This window comes from Theropithecus gelada, chromosome 2 (assembly GCF_003255815.1).
Source record: "Theropithecus gelada isolate Dixy chromosome 2, Tgel_1.0, whole genome shotgun sequence".
NCBI classification, from domain to species: domain Eukaryota; kingdom Metazoa; phylum Chordata; class Mammalia; order Primates; family Cercopithecidae; genus Theropithecus; species Theropithecus gelada.
This window is the reverse complement of record NC_037669.1, coordinates 49,903,438-49,922,231: the sequence shown is the minus strand read 5'-3', so window position 1 is coordinate 49,922,231 and position 18,794 is coordinate 49,903,438. Positions and strand designations below refer to the sequence as shown.

The 18,794-nt window shown below is 44.2% G+C and overlaps 1 protein-coding gene across 2 annotated transcripts in view; it reads left to right on the top strand.

Moving 5' to 3' along the window:
• The window catches only part of FGD5 (FYVE, RhoGEF and PH domain containing 5), a 116,411-nt gene extending 104,487 nt beyond the window's left edge, over positions 1–11,924 (top strand). The window contains exons 16-20 of one of the 2 annotated variants that reach the window (XM_025375709.1): positions 253–382; positions 1,198–1,328; positions 3,258–3,386; positions 10,004–10,161; positions 10,558–11,924. In XM_025375709.1, coding sequence (XP_025231494.1) covers positions 253–382; positions 1,198–1,328; positions 3,258–3,386; positions 10,004–10,161; positions 10,558–10,594 — 585 coding nt within the window. In that variant the 3' untranslated portion in view covers positions 10,595–11,924. The remainder of the gene's footprint in view (positions 1–252; positions 383–1,197; positions 1,329–3,257; positions 3,387–10,003; positions 10,162–10,557) is intronic. The other variant, XM_025375710.1, reaches the window with a different exon arrangement.
• Positions 11,925–18,794: the final 6,870 nt, after the last annotated feature.

Here is an 18,794-nt window from a genome sequence, read left to right as displayed (position 1 = left end):
TATTGTGCTTGGAGAAAAAAGTATCGTGTAGTGGTTAAGGGCATAGGTTCATCAGAAAAGCAGATAGGCGCTGGCTCAGAAACAAGATGAAGCCTTGCTGGAAAAGTAGAGGCCACACACAGCTCCATGATCAGAACCTGGGGCTCCCTAAGGGCAGTTGTGGGTGGATTAGCAGAGGGAGTGGAGGGGAGGGATGCAGGTCTCCTTTGCACGCACTGAGAGGGGTGAGAATCTTCCCACCTGGGCCTGCAGATCGTGTGCCGGAACTGTTCACGGAACAAGTACCCGCTGAAGTACCTGAAGGACAGGATGGCCAAGGTCTGCGACGGCTGCTTCGGGGAGCTGAAGAAGCGGGGCAGGACTGTCCCAGGCCTGATGAGAGGTAACCTGGGGACCACTTGCCTTCTTCCAAGTGGCCTGGTGGCTTCTCCCCAGGCTCCAGTGGCTTCTCTGTGGTCCATGGTTCATGCTGGAAACCGCTTTCCCTGGAGGGAGTTGTTCACTCCATGGAGGGAGGAAATAGAGGTTCGAGCTCACACCAGGGCACCATCTCCCAAGATGTGCAAAACTGATCGGTGTCCCCAGAAGAAGAGCTCTGTAGCTAAGCTTAGGAGTCAGTGTGTCTGTAAGGGGACAGAGGCAGGGAACTCCTGTGTCCTTTACCACAGAGGCCCTCTCAAGTGTCCTATGGGCCTGTGTCCTGTGGCACCTTTCTGGGACTAAGGACTATATGAGCCTGGTAGCAAAGGAGCTGGGGTCAGAGAGGGGCGAGGCTGTTCCACACAGGAGCCTTGGGAAGCTGAGCCGGCCCTTGAGAGACCTGGTCAGTGCTGAAAGGACAGGCCTTGCCCTAGCAGGGTGAAGTTCCCAGGAAGGAGAGCAGGTGTATCTTGGGCCTAAAACTAAAGTCTTTCCCTTGCCTCCACTCCATGGGGCTAGACTGAGGTCATCAGAGAAGACAGCCCAGTCCCTGCTACCTGGAGGCCTGGAGGTGAAGGGCTGTCCAGCGCCCTGGAAAAGCATCCCCTCCCCATCCCCCATAGCCTTTGTCTGTTCCTGCAAGAGTGCTTGACTTTCAGATCCCACTTAACCCCCATGGCTCACATTCCTAGAGGGATTTTACAGGAATCAGCGTTCCAAAGACAAGCCACAGGCACGCCTCTCACCTCCCTTCCCCACGGCTTCTTTCGGTTACAGAGCGGCCTGTGAGCATGAGCTTCCCACTGTCTGCACCCCGCTTCTCAGGCAGTGCCTTTTCATCCGTCTTCCAGAGCATTAACCCCTCAACCTTCAAGAAGCAGAAGAAAGTCCCTTCAGCCCTGACAGAGGTAAAGTAGGCAGGGCTACCCAAGCGGGAAGTAGGGGATTTGGAAGGTTCATGGTCCTCCTGGGTAAACGGGGTCAGACCCTGCCCTGTCCCAGCCTGACCAGTCTCTTCGGGACAGAGCATTCCTAATGGAAGCATCCCAGCTACGAGGACTGACTTGACAGTGATGGTGCTAGGAGACATCTTTCCCATCCTTCTCTCTACCTCTCCTCTCCTTCTCTTTCTTTTCTCTCCTTTTTCTCCTGCCCCATAGCCTAGATGTAGTACTCAAGGAGACTGCACAGATCACAGGGGCTCTTCAGTCTAAAGGAGCCAAATTCCTGGGTTGGTCCTTCCATGTCAGGCCTCTGAGCTGCACTGTCCCCTCATCCTAGGGGTCCCAACCCAGCTCAGGCATTGATGTCCCTGGAGGCCATGGGCTCCGCAGGAAACTTCAGAATTGGCTAAACTCAATTGTATCCCGCAAATAGGACCAGATTGTATGTCTGTATTTCCAATCACAACCACAGACCAATGTATGCCTGTGAATACACAAGGGGTCCACAAGTGTGATCAGCTGCTTCCAAGTTAGTCCATTAATATCAAGTAGCGGGTAGCAAGAGTTTAAAAAAGTGTTAGGGAATGGAAAATTTAAATAGGTACAGTTTTATCCATTAACTTGTTCCTTTTGCAAATTAAAAATCTTGGAAATAACACACAGGGTGCGGTGGCTCACGCCTGTAATCCCAGCACTTGGGGAGGCCAAGATGGGCAGATCACGAGGTCAGGAGATCGAGACCATCCTGGCTAACACGGTGAAAACCCATCTCTACTAAAAATACAAAAATTAGTCGGGCATGGTGTCACGCGCCTATAGTCCCAGCTACGCGGGAGGCTGAGGCAGGAGAATTGCTTGAATCTCCGGGAGGCGAAGGTTGCAGTGAGCTGAGATGCCGCTGCTGCACACCAGCCTGGAGACAAAGCGAGACTGTCTCAAAAAAAAAAAAGAACACATACGTGGTTAAACATTTTTCCCAAAAAAGTACAAAACAGCACATATGATGAAAAGTGAGTCTCTCATCCTTCCCAGCGTCCCATAGTCCCACCGCCATCAAGTTTCTTATGGATCCTTCTAGAAATTTTCATGCACATACATAATACAGATGTACATTCATATATCTTCTTTTTCTACCCAAAAGACAATATATTATACAGAATCTCTTCTGTTTTCTCCACTTAATTTGTCTTAGAGATCATTTCATAATCACATATATGTATAAAGCTCACATTTTTTACATTTCATTCCTCTTTTACTAGTAAGGAAATTGAGACTTAGAAGTAGTCAGCAAATTGCTCATCATTAACCACCTAGTAATTGGTAGAGCCTGGATGGGAAATCCCAGGTCGGTATTACTGCAGTCCTGTGTTCCTCACCACATAAAGCCTGTGGACAGAATATTACTACCCCCTGCCACCACAAAGAGTAGTAATAATAATAAAAGGACTTAACGCTGCACACACCCCACTAGGCAGGAGACTATAAAACCTTTTAGGCCACAATTCAAAGAGGATCCCTTCCTAAATGTGAAGAAGAGATAAGTTGAAAGTGCAAGAGTTAATTTTAGAAGGAAGAACCTTTCCCCTAAGTACCTGAACGAAGTTTCTTGAGTCAAGGGGCTGAGGTTGGGAAAGGGAACCAAGAATCTGAAACAGCACTAGGGGGCAGCATCAGCATTCCCAAAGTCATCTGGGTCCATTCATTAAATCCTGTTTCTCAAAGCATGAAGCACTATCTTGCTGACTTTGGTATTGGGTGGATCCTGAGACCTTATCCAATGTCAAAGCACTATAAGTAGTCAGCCAAATGGTTTGCAGTGTCATTTTGAATTGTGCTGTTTGAACTGTGCCCGACCACTGGGGTGGCCTGACCGCTCTGCTTCCCTCCTGCCAGGTGGCTGCCTCTGGAGAGGGCTCTGCCATCAGCGGCTATCTCAGCCGGTGTAAGAGGGGCAAGCGGCACTGGAAGAAGCTCTGGTTTGTCATCAAAGGCAAAGTTCTCTACACCTACATGGCCAGTGAGGTAGTAGTGATCTGCACTCTTTCCCCTCTCCTGTGAAATGGCCCCCTGGGGCCTGCACACCTGCAAGGCTGTGTGAGTCCTGGCTGCTGAGCCAGTTCTCGTGGCAGTCAAGTCTTTAGTGAGCAATGCCATGTGCTCAATGTTGCTGTGGCTACACAACCACTCACCACTTCAAAATCTAAGGAATTTGCAGTTTCTTTGTGGAGATAAGAAGGTATGGACATGCCAACCTGTGCCGCAAAGTGTTTAAATGTCACAGGCCCAGCATCTGGGACAAAGACGGGACAAGCCAGCCATGCCACAAAAGAAAATGCCTTCCTACTGTCTACTTAGATTGCTTGGGGCAAAATTCAGCAGTGTGGAGGAAGCTACTCCCTTTTTGTCCATCCATTTCTTTTATAGGGTAACTCTGGTAACTCTTCTAAAGAAAACTGAAATCTGTATTTTATAGAATATCTTATTTTAGGCGAGAGAACCTTGGAAATCAAGTTTACTTCCAGAGTAGACAGATGTGTGGCTGTGGTTGTGTAGCAGGGTGCTATCTGGCCCCGACCCAGGCTGAACCTGTTGGATAATGTGAAACATTTCTATCTCCACGCTCCACCAGCTGGTGGCTTCTAGGTGGTCAGGCATAGTTTCAGCTTTGAAAATGGGAGTTAAATGTATTCTGATGAGCTGCAGAGGGTGGCTGCTTTGCCCCACTGGGATGTGCATGTCAGATAGGGCTGGCCCTTCTCCCCTGGCCACAGATGCTAGCAAATGTGCAAAAGGCATTTCCTTCTTTGTGGCATGAAGCTTCCCTCTGGAAGGACCTGCAACTGTGAAGGTTGCAGTGTGCCCGTCCCCAGGGATCACAGAGGATGACTTTCTAGAAGAAATTGCTTTGGAGCCATACTTAAACACTTAGCAAGGCCCCACATCTGTTTACTCTAAGCAAAGCAGGCAGACAGGGGATCTGCCATAGGCCTGAGTGGCTTGGGCACCCTGTGAGCCACACCCCACCCTGAGGGGCCTTTGCCTATGTCCACAGGTGGGGCCTTCCACACTGTGGGGATTTTTATCTTTCCAAAACAAACTGAACAGTTGTCATGTAAGTGACAGCATAAGCTTATTTTAAAAGGTAGATTTAGGGGCCTGGCACGGTGGTTCAAGCCTGTAATCCCAGGTCTTTGGGAGGCTGAGGATCTCTTGAGGCCAAGAGTTTGAGACCAGCCGGAGCAACATAGTAAAACCTTATCTTGACGAAAATTAAAATGAATGAATTATGGACTTAAGTATGACTCCAAAGCAGTTTCTTCTAGAAAGAGGAATTTACATAATTTTTCAATAAACCTGTTCCAGCCATGGGACATAGCTTTCAAATCCCATCAAAGAAAAAAAGGTTCTGATGAAGTGGATAGCTGGCTTGCACTGTCTACACCACCATGCACCGCTGTCATGCACCCGGAGGTGGCCCAAAGCTGATCCAACTTGCTGTTTAGTAACAGTCCTGGGAGAAAGCGACTATCAAAAATACATTGGAATCTTTATTTTTTCCAACATTTTCTGTTGTTTCAAGACAGGGTCTTGCTCTGTTGCCCAAGGCTGGAGTGCAGTGGTGTGATCACTGTTCACTGCAGCTTTTAACTCCTGGGCTCAAGCCATCCTCCCAACTCAGCCTCCCAAGAAGCTGGGACCACAAGTGTGTGACACCATGCCCAGCTAATTTTTTTTAATTTGAATTTGAATTTTTTTTTTTTTTTTTTTTTTGAGATGGAGACTTGCTCTGTTGCCAGGCTGGAGTGCAGTGGCACAATCTCGGCTCACTGCAGCCTCTGCCTCCCAGGTTCAAGTGATTCTCCTGCCTCAACCTCCCCAGTAGGTGGGACTACAGGCACCTACCACCATGCCTGGCTAATTTTTGTATTTTTAGTAGAGATGGGGTTTCACCATGTTGGCCAGGATGGTCTCGATCTCTTCACCTCATGATCCACCCACCATGGCTTCCAAAGTGCTGGGATTACAGGTGTGAGCCACCACGCCCAGCCAATTTTTTTATTTTTTGTAGAGGCAGTCTCACTGTATTGCCCAGGCTGTTCTCGAACTATTGGCCTCAAGTGATCCTCCCATGTTGGCCTCCCAAAGTGTTGAGATTACAGGTGTGAGCCACTGTGCCCAGCCTATTTTTTCCAACATTTTATTATTTCTTTATTATATTTATTGTTTATAAAAATTTTCAAACATAAAGGAATGTTGAAAAAATTTTACAGTGAACTGGCAGGGCATGGTGGCTCATGCCTGTAATCCCAGCACTTTGAGAGGCTGAGGCAGGAGGATGACTTGAGGTCAGGAGCTTGAAACCAGCCTGGCCTACATGGCGAAATCTCGTCTCTACTAAAAATACAAAAATTAGCCGGGCATGGTGGTGGCACACACCTGTAGTCTCAACTACTCAGGAGGCTGAGGCAGGAGAGTCGTTTTGAACCCAGGAGGTGGAGGTTGCAGTGAGCCAAGATCACACCACTGCACTCCAGCCTGGGCGACAGAGCGAGACTGTCTTAAAAAAAAAAAAAAAGAATTGTACAGTGAACTATCGTATGACCATTAACTGGATTGTACAATTAACATTTTCTACTTTTCTTTTATCAAGTACCTCTCTATTCATCCTTCTATACCTTTTACTTTTTGATGTTTTTCAAAATATACTTTCCCCTAAGAATTCAATGTTTTTGTACTTTTTTTTTTTTTCCTTTTGTGGTCTAATTTATATATAGTGAAGTACACAAATCTCAAATATACTATTTGGTGAGTTTTGATTAATGCACACACCTACAAATTGCCACTATCATCCCGTCCCCAGAAGCAACACCCTGTTCCAATTTTTTTTCTGCCATAGATTAGGTTTGCTTCTTGATCCTCAAACAGATGGAATCATGTGTGACTTCTATTCACCATGATGTTTTTGAGATTCATTTACGTTGTTGCATATAGCAGTAGTTCACTTCTTTTTATGGCTGAGTAGTCTTCCATGTTGTGACTATACCAGTTTTGTTTAGCTGTTCACCAGTCAAAGAACATTTGGATTGCTTCTAGGCTTTGGTGATTATGAATAAAGCTGCTTTAAACATTTTCTTTTTTTTTTTTTTTTTTTTGAGACGGAGTCTGGCTCTGTCACCCAGGCTGGAGTGCAGTGGCCGGATCTCAGCTCACTGCAAGCTCCGCCTCCCGGGTTCACGCCATTCTCTGGCCTCAGCCTCCCGAGTAGCTGGGACTACAGGCGCCCGCCACCTCGCCCGGCTAGTTTTTTGTATTTCTTAATAGAGACGGGGTTTCACCGTGTTAGCCAGGATGGTCTCGATCTCCTGACCTCATGATCCGCCCGTCTCGGCCTCCCAAAGTGCTGGGATTACAGGCTTGAGCCACCGCGCCCGGCCTGCTTTAAACATTTTCATACCGGTATTTGCAGGAACATAAATTTTTATTTCATTTGGATCATTACCTAGGATTGGAATTGATGGATCATAAGGCAGGCATATATTTGGTTTATAAGGAATTGCAAGACCTTTTTCCAAAGTGGTGTGCCATTTTACACTCCCCCAACAAAGTGTGTGAATTTGAGTTCTGGTTGCTCCACATCATTGCTAACACTTGGTATTGTCAGGCTTTAAAATTTTAGCCATTCCGGTGGGGAGTGTTGAGGTAAGTCAATGTGGTTTTAATTTAGATTTCCCTAGTAACTAATGATATTAAGCACACGATTGCTTTCATGTGCTTATTGGCCACTCATTTCCATTTGAGAAGTGTCTATTCAGATCTCTTGTTAATTTTTTTTAAGTAGGTTGTACCTGTTATTGAGTTATAGGAGTTCTTTCTGTATCCTGTATACCAGGCTTTTGTCAGATAAATGTTTTACAAATATTCTCTCCCTGTCCATGACTTGCTTGTTCATTTTCTAATAAATGAATGAATGAATGAATCTTTTGATGAACAGCAGTTTATAACTTTGAGGAAGTCTATTTGTCAGTGTTTCCTTTTATGATCGTTGCTTTTTGTGTGCTAAGGCATTTTTGTCTATTGCAAGCTACAAAGTTATTTTCCTCTATTATTTTCTGAAAGCATTAATGTTTTAGCTTTTACTTCTAGGTCTATCTCAAATTAACTTTTGTGTATGGTATGACATGGGAGTTGAGGGTCCTTTTTTTCATTATGGATATCCAGTTGTTCCAGCACCATTTGTTGAAAAGACTTGCCTCTCCCTATTGGATTGCTTCAGTGTCTTTGTTAAATCTCAAATGATTGACTAAATAGAGGTCCATTTCTGGACATTCCATTGTGTTCCATTCATATATTTACCAATCGTTATGCCAGTACCAAACTGTCTCAAATACTATAACTTGAAGTCAGGTTCTTTTTTAAGGCTGTTTCGAGGCTGGAAAGGTGCCTACACCTGTACTGCCAGTACTTGGGGGAGACCAAGGCAGGCAGATCACTTGAGGCCAAGAGTTCAAGACCAGCCTGGCCAACACAATGAAACCCCGTCTCTACTAAAAATAGAAAAAATTAGGGAGGTGTGGTGGTGCATACCTGTAATCTCAGCTACTTGTGAAGCTGAGGTGTGAGAATCGCTTGAACACAGCAAGCAGAGGTTGCAGTGAGCTGAGATCACATCACTGCACTCCAGACTTTTTTTTCCCAGGCTCTGTCTCAAAAACAAAACAAACAAACAGAATGTTTTGGGCATTCTAGGTCTTTTGCGTTTTCATATAAACTTATCAATTTCTATGATAGTGATTATGGAATCTATAGACCAATTTGGGGAGAGCTGGCATTGTAATATTGAATCTTTCAGTCCATGAACATGGTACATAAATTTTCATTTATTTAAGCCTTGAATTATCTTTTAATGTTTTGTAGTTTTTAGTGTAGACATCTTTAAATATTTTCTCTTTTTTTGATGCCATTTTGAAAGGAGTTTATTTTCTAGTTGTTTGCTGCTACTATATACACATAAAAACTGATTGTCTTGTGACCTTTCTAAATTGATTTTTAGTTCTAGTAGTTTTGTGTTTTTTTGCAAGCACAAATAGTTCTACTTCTTTTCTCATCTATATGTCTGTCTTTTTCTTTCCTTAATATAATAGTTAGGGCCTCCAGTACAATGTTGAATTGAATTGATGAGAGTGAACACCACTCTTGCCTTGTTTCCAATTTTAAGGGAAAAGCATTTGGTGTTTCACTATTAAGTATGATGTTAGCTGTAGGTATTTTATAGATGCCCTTTGTTAGTTAATGAAGTTTCCTTCTACTCTAGTTTGCTAAGAGGTTTGTGCTTTTCTGTTTTTGTTTTTACCATGAATGGACATTGAATTTTGTCATAGATTTTTTCTGATCTAGCAATCTTTGAGGATTCCCTTTATTTTAAAAAAATATTTTTTTTCTTAGTTTTCTGGGGTTGTAGGGATGAGGTCTTGCTATGTTGTCCAGGCTGGACTCAAATTCTTGGCCTCAAGCAGTCCTCCTGCCTTGGACTCGAGTGTAGCTGGGCCTACAGGTACATGCCACTGTGCCCAGCTTGATTCTCTTCTATACACAAACTGTAGTCCCCTTCTTCTTCCTCCCACCACCATTCTAATATGCTTAATTACATCTCTTTATGTGTTTTTACAAAGTCCGTATTGTTTATGAACATGTATGTTTTTACATAAGTGTGCATAAAAATGTCTTTACCTATATATAAAAATCTTATTCCACTGAGCACTATATGTGTAAGAGCCATCTGTGTTCTTTGGGTACATCTCATCAAATTGTTAGCAACTTTATAGCACAATGTAAGTGCTCCATATCGAAATACTGTAAATGAGGTTTTGGAGGACTGAGTACAGAATATGTGATCAGAAGTAACTTCAAAACTGAGTCACTGACTGATAAATCTATGGAAAAAATGTGGGGTTAGAAGGTGGTCATGAGTGCAAATTCTGGATCTGCTCCTTAATGGCTGTGTGATCTTGGGCAGTTAACCTTTTTTGAGCCTTGGTTTCTTCTTAGAATGGGAGTGACACATTATATGATTGTTGTGAAGATTAAAGATAATGAAATGTAACTGCCTGGTCCCTGATAAACTGTCACAGTATGTTGAGTTTCTTTTTTTTTTTTTTCTTTTTGGAGACAGTCTCACTCTGCCCCCCAGGCTGGGGTGCAATGGTGCGATCTCGGCTCACTGCAACCTCTGCCTCCCAGGTTCAAGCCATTCTTCTGCCTCAGCCTCCCAAGTAGCTGGGATTACAGGCACCTGCCACCACACCCAGCTAATTTTTGTATTTTTAAGTAGAGATGGGATTTTACCGTGTTGGCCAGGCTGGTCTCGAACTCCTGACCTCAGGTGATCCACCCGCCTCGGCCTCCCAAAGTGCTGGGATTACAGGCATGAGCCACCATGCCCAGCCAGTGTTGAGTTTCTTTCCTTCCTCAGGGCTGGCCCTGGAGGGAAGTGAGGGTCAACAGTTTGTTGGTGTTAACCCCCAGGTGCCAAAGCACATCCCACACAGAGGCACTCTTCACGCATCTCAGATTGGAGATAACAGTAAATGACTATGCAGAGTGCGGTGTTTAATGTCAGTTTTTCCTTCTGTCCTCTGCAGGACAAAGTGGCCATGGAGAGTATGCCTCTGCTAGGTTTCACCATTGCTCCAGAAAAGGAAGAGGGCAGCAGCAGTGAAGTAGGACCTATTTTTCACCTTTACCACAAGAAAACCCTATTTTATAGCTTCAAAGCAGAAGATACCAATTCAGCTCAGAGGTACCAAAATAACTAATTAGTCTTATACCTTTTTGTTCTCTCAGAAGGAAACAAGTCGTTTCTTGGGGCTTTGGCTTCTGTTCTGCTCCATTCACCCTATCCCATTAGGTCCCTTTGGGCCATAGCAGAACTGCAGAACTACCTGTTCTTTGTCACAATCATGTTTAGACTGTCATGATTCATTCATGAATCAAGCATGCATTGATTCAGTAAACTTTTGCACTGTGTTCCAGGCCTTTTGCTAAATATGGAAAACATGTTTGAGAAACAAGTATGAATACGACATGGTCCTTGACTTCAAACTAAGAGGAATCTAGTCCAGTCATTTCTAGGTTCTGTGAGCAGAGTCATAGGCAGAGCCACAAAACCAAATGTCCTCTCTGTTCTGTTTTATAGGTGGATCGAGGTCATGGAAGATGCGAGTGTGTTATAGCAGTTATCAAGCATGTGGACTTGTAACAAATTCTTAGGTCAATATGTGAATGCTTTTAGAAGCTAAGCTGTGGCTCAACTCATCCGGACACACACCTGGATTCAGCAATGAGGCCTGACCTTTTTTGCTATAACCTCCCCACCACTCTCCTTCCCTTGCCAACATCTTCATGAGTGGAGCCCTTAAGGGATATTTATGGACCTCTCCTTTTCTGTGTTTTCCACCGCCACCCCCACCCGCCACCCGGTAATAAACTATTTCCTTACCCACAGTGAGTTAAAATTTAGTAAGATGAAGATGTGGAAACCAATAGAAAAGTACATTTAGAAATGCAGGCTTTTTAGTAGAAAGAAGCTCTTACAGTTTTTACTCATGATAATCACCTTTCAAAAATGGATTGTGGTGCCTCAGGTGAAATGAGAAGCTATCAGTAACAGCTACTCTCATCGAAAGCACTTTATTATTTTACGGAGCTGCAACCTCCAATTTTGTGTTTTCTAAGTGATTTACTTAAGTCAATAACAGATGGAATCCTGTGGACTAATGTGCCATCAGTTTTCTAATGAGGGTGTACATAAAATTGATTTGTGCAGACCTGGCTGTGGCTTGCTGGTGTGCAAGCACACATCACTTTAGAGGGGCTGCGCCCCACCAGATAGGAGGGGAAGGATTTTCTCCTCCAGCTGACCTTGCGACCTGTATACTAACGTAACTTATAAAAGGAGGGGTCCCGCCTCCCCAGAGCAGTCCTCAACACTATGTCAGCGCTGGAAACGCAGCCACTGGCAGATCTGGCCCCCAGAGGTCACCGCAGAGCCTCTGAAGAGTCAGGGTCTGCTTTAATTTATTGTGTGCCTTCCTGTGTTTACCTCACTCAAGCTGACAACATTGTTTATGGGAATCTATCCTTCTTTTAGACACATGGTAATCCTTGGGCTGTATTACTGAAGGCTTTTTATTTTTTGAGAGGTGAAAAAAAGAGAAAACAAGTTAGACTCCAAAGGTGAATTCCTGGTCTTGGCAGATAGCTCTGGACATAGCGAGGGAGCACAGAAGTTGTGGCCTGAGGCTGTTCTATGGGCACTTGGGGCTAAATTGGAGCAACAGGGTGACTGTTGCTCATTCTGCTGGACAGGTTTTTACATAAAGCAAAGAGCATGTGAGGGGTGGGATTCCTTGTTACTCTTATTGCAATAAAAATCAATTGTCTGATATCCTGTCCCCATTCTGTTGCTGCCCTGTCCCCTACAAAAAAGGGCATTTGCTGACAAACTTTTTATAAAAAGCACCATCTCCAGGACTTACTTGCATTAAATATTTTCAGGGGAAATCTTTTTTCCAGTTTGCAGTTGTTTTAAAATGTTTGCATTAAACATATAACTAATGATTCAAACTAAGTGATTAGACAGTATTTTTGTTAATTTTTGAGGGCTTAGTTCCAACTGAATCATTTTCATCATCAGACACTGAAATGGGCTTTCTAGGGCTGTTGAGCAGAGCAGGACTTCAGTACCAGGCAGGGGTAGTTTCCCCGGTCTGCTTATGTCGCCGCCCATGGTCAGTTTCTGAGTTCCAGATAGAATTACGGGTCTGAAAGTCATCAGAAGGCCTCTTTTACTTTGTATTATCCTATTTTGGATGCCCTGTAAAGAGGTAATAGGGCTTTTATTTCTCAGTGAATAGTTACCCTAATAAAAATGTCTGGGTTATAGATGAAAAACACACTGGATGGGTTTTGTAAAAGGAAGCTGGCAGGGGCTCATGTGTGACTGGGCAAGGGATCACCTTTTATCTGGACCTTGTATTACGTGTCCTTCTTGTGGTTCTTTGTGTACTCATTTCAGTGTAATTTCTACTACCTTTTCTACTGGGGATGAAGCCACCCCACCTGGTCAGAGGGTGCTCCTTCCCACTGGATCCAGATGCTGGGGAAATAACCAGCCATGACACCATGGAGATGCTGCTCGAAGTCCCCCGTAATACCTGCTCTGCCCCTCTGCTCCCTGGGCACAGAGCAGCCCCTTCACTGTGCACCCCCGGCAAAGGCCATGTTTATCAGGAAGAAGCAGCACAGACAAGCCACTCAAGTTGCTCTGAGCTTTGGTGTCTTCTATTACATGGAGCTCATTCTAGCTTCTCCCACAGGTTCAGGGGAAAAGGCACAAATGGAATGTTTGTGAAAGCGGTCTGAAAAGAGCAGAGCCCATAACTTTACTTTTACTTTGTATAATAACACCATGCCCTTCCCCACTGGTTTATTAAAGTTTATTAAAGTTTGTTAAAGTGGGCCCTGCTCTTTAACAGTACAAAATGAAGACAATACACAGAAGACCTTTTTCCTTATCCATGAAAATTGGGGCCAGGTATGGTGGCTCATGCCTGTAATCCCAGCACTTTGGAAGGCTGAGGCAGGAGGACTGTTTGAGCCTCGGAGTTCTAGACCAGCCTGGGCAATATAGTGAGACCCCATCTCTAAATTAAAAATCAGCCAGGCATAGTGGCTCATGCCTATAGTCCTAGCTACTTAGGAGGCTGAGACAGGAGGATTGCTTGAGCCCAGGAGGTCACGACTACAGTGAGTTATGATCATGACACTGCACTCTACCCTGGTGACCCAATGAGATCATGTCTCAAAAAAAGAAAAGAAAAGAAAAGAAAAGAAAAGAAAAGAAAATGGCAAGGAAGAGAAACCCTAACACAGTAAGGTTAAACTGGTCATGGAATCTAATCTTCTCTTTCATTTTAATTACCTCAGGAAAGCACAGACCTTTGCAGGGTTGGCCTCTGCCTGCTTCTCAGAATCAATAAAGGTTTATAATAAAACTCAAAAGTTTTACTGAAAACAAGCAGCACCTATTTCACATGAATACTGGCTTTACACTTTCCCTGCAGATTGAATGTGTTTCTTCAGTCTGGATTGGTCTTAGTAAGTAGGAAGAATTTTGTTCCTTATTACTAATACAAAGCACACCAGAAACATACACAGTAGTGTGTGTTCCTGGGTCCTAATAATTCTTTTGGCTGAGCACAGTGGCTCACGCCTGTAATCCCAACACTTTGGGAGGCCAAGGCAGGCGGATTGCTTGTGCCCAGGGGTTCAAGACCAGCTTGGGCAACATGGCGAAACTCTGTCTCTACTAAAAATACAAAAAGTAGCCAGGTGTGGTGATGTACGTCTGTAGTCCCAGCTACTTGGGAGGCTGAGGCAGGATCACTTGAGCCTAGGAGGTTGACGCCACTGCTCTCCAGCCTGAGCAACAGAGCAAGTCCCGGTCTCTAATAATAATAATTCCTTTACATATCAGAAATATGCTTTAAGTTTTTCTGAGCAGGCTGACTAGCTAATAGACTTACTCTCCCTTGTATGCAGCCTGGTTCTGGGAAAATGTGTGGCCTGACGGGCTGATGCTTGCTCTGATCTTTGGGCATGCACCATGCAGGCCAGTGCTGAGGACCCCAGCAACCCTGCTGCAGCAACTGAAGGGTGACAGAGTCCTTTTTTCCTCTAGTCCAGCCTTTCGTGTGCTCTGTTTTCAGCAGCAGTATACATTGAACACAGAAGCAAGCCCTAGATGGGGACTGAGGCCACCTGGGCTAAGGTGGTAGGACCAGGCTTGGAACCTGAGTTTCTTTCTGATGCAGGACAGTCAACAACGTGCTGGAATATTCTTCTGTTGATTCAGCCTGTATTTCTTGGTTTTTCTTTTTTTCTTTTCTTCTTTCTTTCTTTTTTTTTTTTTTTTTTTTGAGATGGGGTCTCTCTCTGTCACCCAGGCTGGAGTGCAGTGGTGCAGTCATGGCTCGCTGTAGCCTCGACCTCCCAGGCTCAAGCGATCCTCCCGCCTCAGCCTTCCAAAGTAGCTGTGCCCACAGGCATGTGCCACCACGCCCAGCTATTTTTTTTGTAGAGATTGGGTCTCACTATGTTGTCCAGGCTGGTCTTGAACTTCTAGGCTCAAGCAATCTACCTGCCTTGGTCTCCCAAAATACAGGGATTACAGGCATGAGCCACATCCCCCAGCCTGTTTTGTGGTTTCTGTGATCATGGAAGCTTCTGTGCCTCCACACATTAATGGTCAGTGGAGAGGACAGATATATATACACTAAGAAGTCTATTTTCAGCAGCAAGTAAATGGAAACCAATCTCAATCTGGTTTACACAATTTGGAAATCAGTTAAAAGGAAATCCAAAAGCAGGAGGATTTGGTTATTCTGACTTGCCATGCAGTGTCAGCTTGATTCCAGGTTTGGTTCCCAAGCAGTTTATTGCTGACTGCCATTGATGGTTGGGGCTACACTATAAAACTCCCTGTTGACAGCCACCAAGGAGGGACAGCTTGGCTTCTTGTAGCTAGATTTTTCTTAGAAGCACCCACAGGCCCTTCCTGTTCTCCAGGTTCACACTTACACCTGCCAACTCCTGAGCCTAATCTCTGTAAGAGGGACCACCATGATTGGCACTGAACAGTCAGCTGTGGGTGCAGCTGCTGGGGATTCACCAGTGTCCACTCTCTGCACCAAATCTTCCGGAAAGACTATAGTTTGGATTAACAGCATGCAAGGGCTATGCTTTTTCCTGTATTTTGGGTATGATCTGTAACAATATTTACAGGGCAATTATTTAGGCATCTATTATATATGTTTGCTAAGTATTAAGGTAAGTGGCACAGGGAAAACTGATTTGATAATCATTGATCTTTTAGGCTCCTAATCAAACACAATTGTTAAATCAGTAGCAAAACAGTACTGACCTCTCAGGCTCATAGCAGACCTTTGTATGATTATTAGCAACAAAGAAATGTTTAGCACTTTAACCCTGTTATTTCATTTAATTCTCCCAGGGACCTGTTGAGGTAAGTTGAGTTATTACCCCTATTTTGCACATAAGGAAATGGGATTAGAAACATGAAGTCACCGGTCCAGGGTCACACACAAAATTGGCAAAGTCCACCTTTGTAACTGCTTCACTATAATGTCTCTTTCGAACGTGTATAAGCTGATACTGGGAGCAATTCTCTGACACCTGCAATGTGAATTATTTCCTAAATTTGACAGAAATCTCTGGCTGCAGAGGATCAATCAGTAGGACCTTTTCCTCTGAAGTCAGAATAAATAGGACACTAAGACAAACTCAATTTTGCATTTCATTATCCAAGCAAAAATCATTAAATCTGTATCATATATGACAAGTCTGAAGGTTATGGTTAACATGTGTTCTATGTGAATTGCCAAGTCTTGTATTGGGAAGGCAGCCATCATACCCTTGCTGCACCAGTTCCAAGAAAAAGAGTGTGTGCATGTTCACAGAACACCTCTGTGTCCTAGGGGATGCACCTCCAGGGGAGGGGGACTATTTTCAGAAGCATAAGGCAATGCAAGCAGTGCACACTCCAGAGCCTGTGGGTCATGTGAAGTCAGAGCAGTGTGTCTGGGGTGAGAGATCACAAATTTGCAACATACAGAATGAGACCACTCTACCAAAGCTGTCCCATCCTTGGTAGTGCCCCACTCTACCAAGAGTGCTCCTCCCTGCCACAGGAGAAGCCTTGAGGAAGTCCCCTCTGGCTCTCTGGCTGCTCCTCTACGAGAGCCAGAGGGGACTTCCTCAAGGCTCCTCCTGTGGCCCACACCTCACCTCCTGGGGTTCCCTGTGGGTAGGTAGTCTGGGGTGGGGCCCAGGCATCTTCAGTTTCTACAAGCACCTCAGGAGATAATGTGCACAGGCAGGATGGAGGGAGGTAGGAGGAAGGATAGAGGAGGTGGTAGCTCAGCCACCGTGAATAACAAATAAAAACTTAGTTCAGATATTGGCAGTGACCTCAGTTTGTCACCAGACTGAGTCTGTGGTAGAAGTGGCAGTTTACAGGTGTTATCTGCAGTGAATATTCAGATCCTTAGCTGAAGAAAGTGAGACCCAAGAGTATCTGAAAATGTTATAAGGCATGAGAACTGGCACTGGTACCATCAGACAAGATTACAAGAAGCCTTTTAGACTATGACACTATGCCAAACGTTACAGGAGAAATACACGCCCACGGTAATATTTGAGGAGGAAAACCAGTCTGAGGTAGACAGAGGACTACCACCAACGTGGCACCCAGCTGGTTAAACATCCCCTTCCACAAAACTCCTCTGGAGAAGCTTGATGACCCTATGACCACCCTCATAATATCTCAGTGATCACATGAGAGATTCTGCAGAACAAATTCTCTACATGGACTTGGGATCTTCCTTGTACAGATCATTTGGAGCTGTCATACTGGAAGGGACATTCTGTGTTGACAGCAGAATGACGACATGCCTCATTCTCTAATTTTGATTGTCTTTCATGCTGCTGTTGTGACAGAGCCAGTGTAGAGAGGCAGCACTTCTACAAGAGCAAAAGAGAGGCTTGCACAAAATAAAATCTGTATGAAGAAAGCTGAAAACAAGTTTTTTGGTTTTTTTTTCTCCGCTTGGAGCGATGTTTTTCAAACTCTGGAAATGGGTTGCAAAATTGATGGAAATGTAATATGTTTCCAGTTTTATTTTTTGGCTGGCTTCAAAACTGTAACAAGGTTTTGGAAAAAGATATAAAAAGCATGGTAAAGTTTACACAAATTCTTCTGATTCGGAAATGGATACTGTAGCAATTAAAAGAAAACCCCATTTATCTGTATTTATAAATTATACATTATAAAAATCCTTCAAGAACTGAGAGTTTTTTTTTTTTTTTAGACGGACTCTCGCTCTGTCGCCCAGGCTGGAATGCAGTGGCGCAGTCTCGGCTCACTGCAAGCTCTGCCTCCCGGGTTAGCGCCATTCTCCTGCCTCAGCCTCCTGTGTTGCTGGGACTACAGGCACCCGCCACCACACCCGGCTAGTTTTTTGTATTTTTAGTAGAGACGCGGTTTCACCGTGTTAGCCAGGATGGTCTCGATCTCCTGACCTCGTGATCCGCCCGTCTCGGCCTCCCAAAGTGCTGGGATTACAGGCGTGAGCCACCGTGCCCGGCCCAGAACTGAGAGTTCTTTCAGATTCTATTGTAGAACTTTAAAACGTTTCATGCCAGGTGGCCCTAAAGCATGTTTTCAACAGTGATGACTACCCTTGTTTATATATAAAGATTACCCACTCAAGTGTAAACTGCCCTAAATGACCTCGTTCTCATCAATATTCAAATCTCATCTTTGGAATGTTCATCAACAGCTGTATCCAAAAATCTATCTTGTGATAAAGTGTAGTCAATAAGCCCTATGCTCCTTAGAACTAAGTAACAGATATAAGTGGGAGACCAGGATGTTCAATAATTGTCATCTCCAGTAAGTCTGTGGCCCTTCAAATCCAGTGGCCTGTACTTACCAGCCCTTAACAATGCCACACTAGAATTCATGAATGTGTATTGGAGCTATCCTGTTGTGAGCAGCATACATAAAAAAATAAATGACTTCTTGAAGGCTACAGTAATTAGCTATGCCCTAAAGCATAAGACTTGATTATTCCAACATATATAGTTATGAAAGTTATTATAGGCATAAAATTAGCTCTTTTTAAAATGCAGCTATAGTACTACTCAATGTGACCCTGAATCTTATTTTGTGCCACATGTCAGTGTTCACACTGACAGCAAGTATTAATCCCAGATGTATAAGGGAGATGTTCCGATGACTCCAGTGATGTGACTATGAGAGATGCCAAGAGAGAACAACTTGACTCCCTTAGAACTGAAAGATTTTCTTTTTTTTTTTTACTTTTTGGTTTAAGAATTTATTTTTTTATTATACTTTAAGTTCTAGGATACACGTGCACAATGTGCAGGTTTGTTACACATGTATACATGTGCCATGTTGGTGTGCTGCACCCATTAACTCCTCATTTACATTAGGTATATCTCCTAATGCTATCCCTCCCCCCTCCCCCCACCCCACAACAGGCTCCGGTGTGTGATGTTCCCCACCCTGTGTCCAAGTGATCTCATTGTTCAATTCCCACCTATGAGTGAGAACATGTGGTGTTTTGTTTTCTGTCCTTGCGACAGTTTGCTGAGAATGATGGTTTCCAGCTTCATCGCTGTCCCTACAAAGGACATGAACTCATCCTTTTTTGTGGCTGCATAGTATTCCATGGTGTATATTTGCCACATTTTCTTAATCCAGTCTATCATTGATGGACATTTGGGTTGGTTCCCTATAGTGACTACTGCCGCAATAAACATACGTGT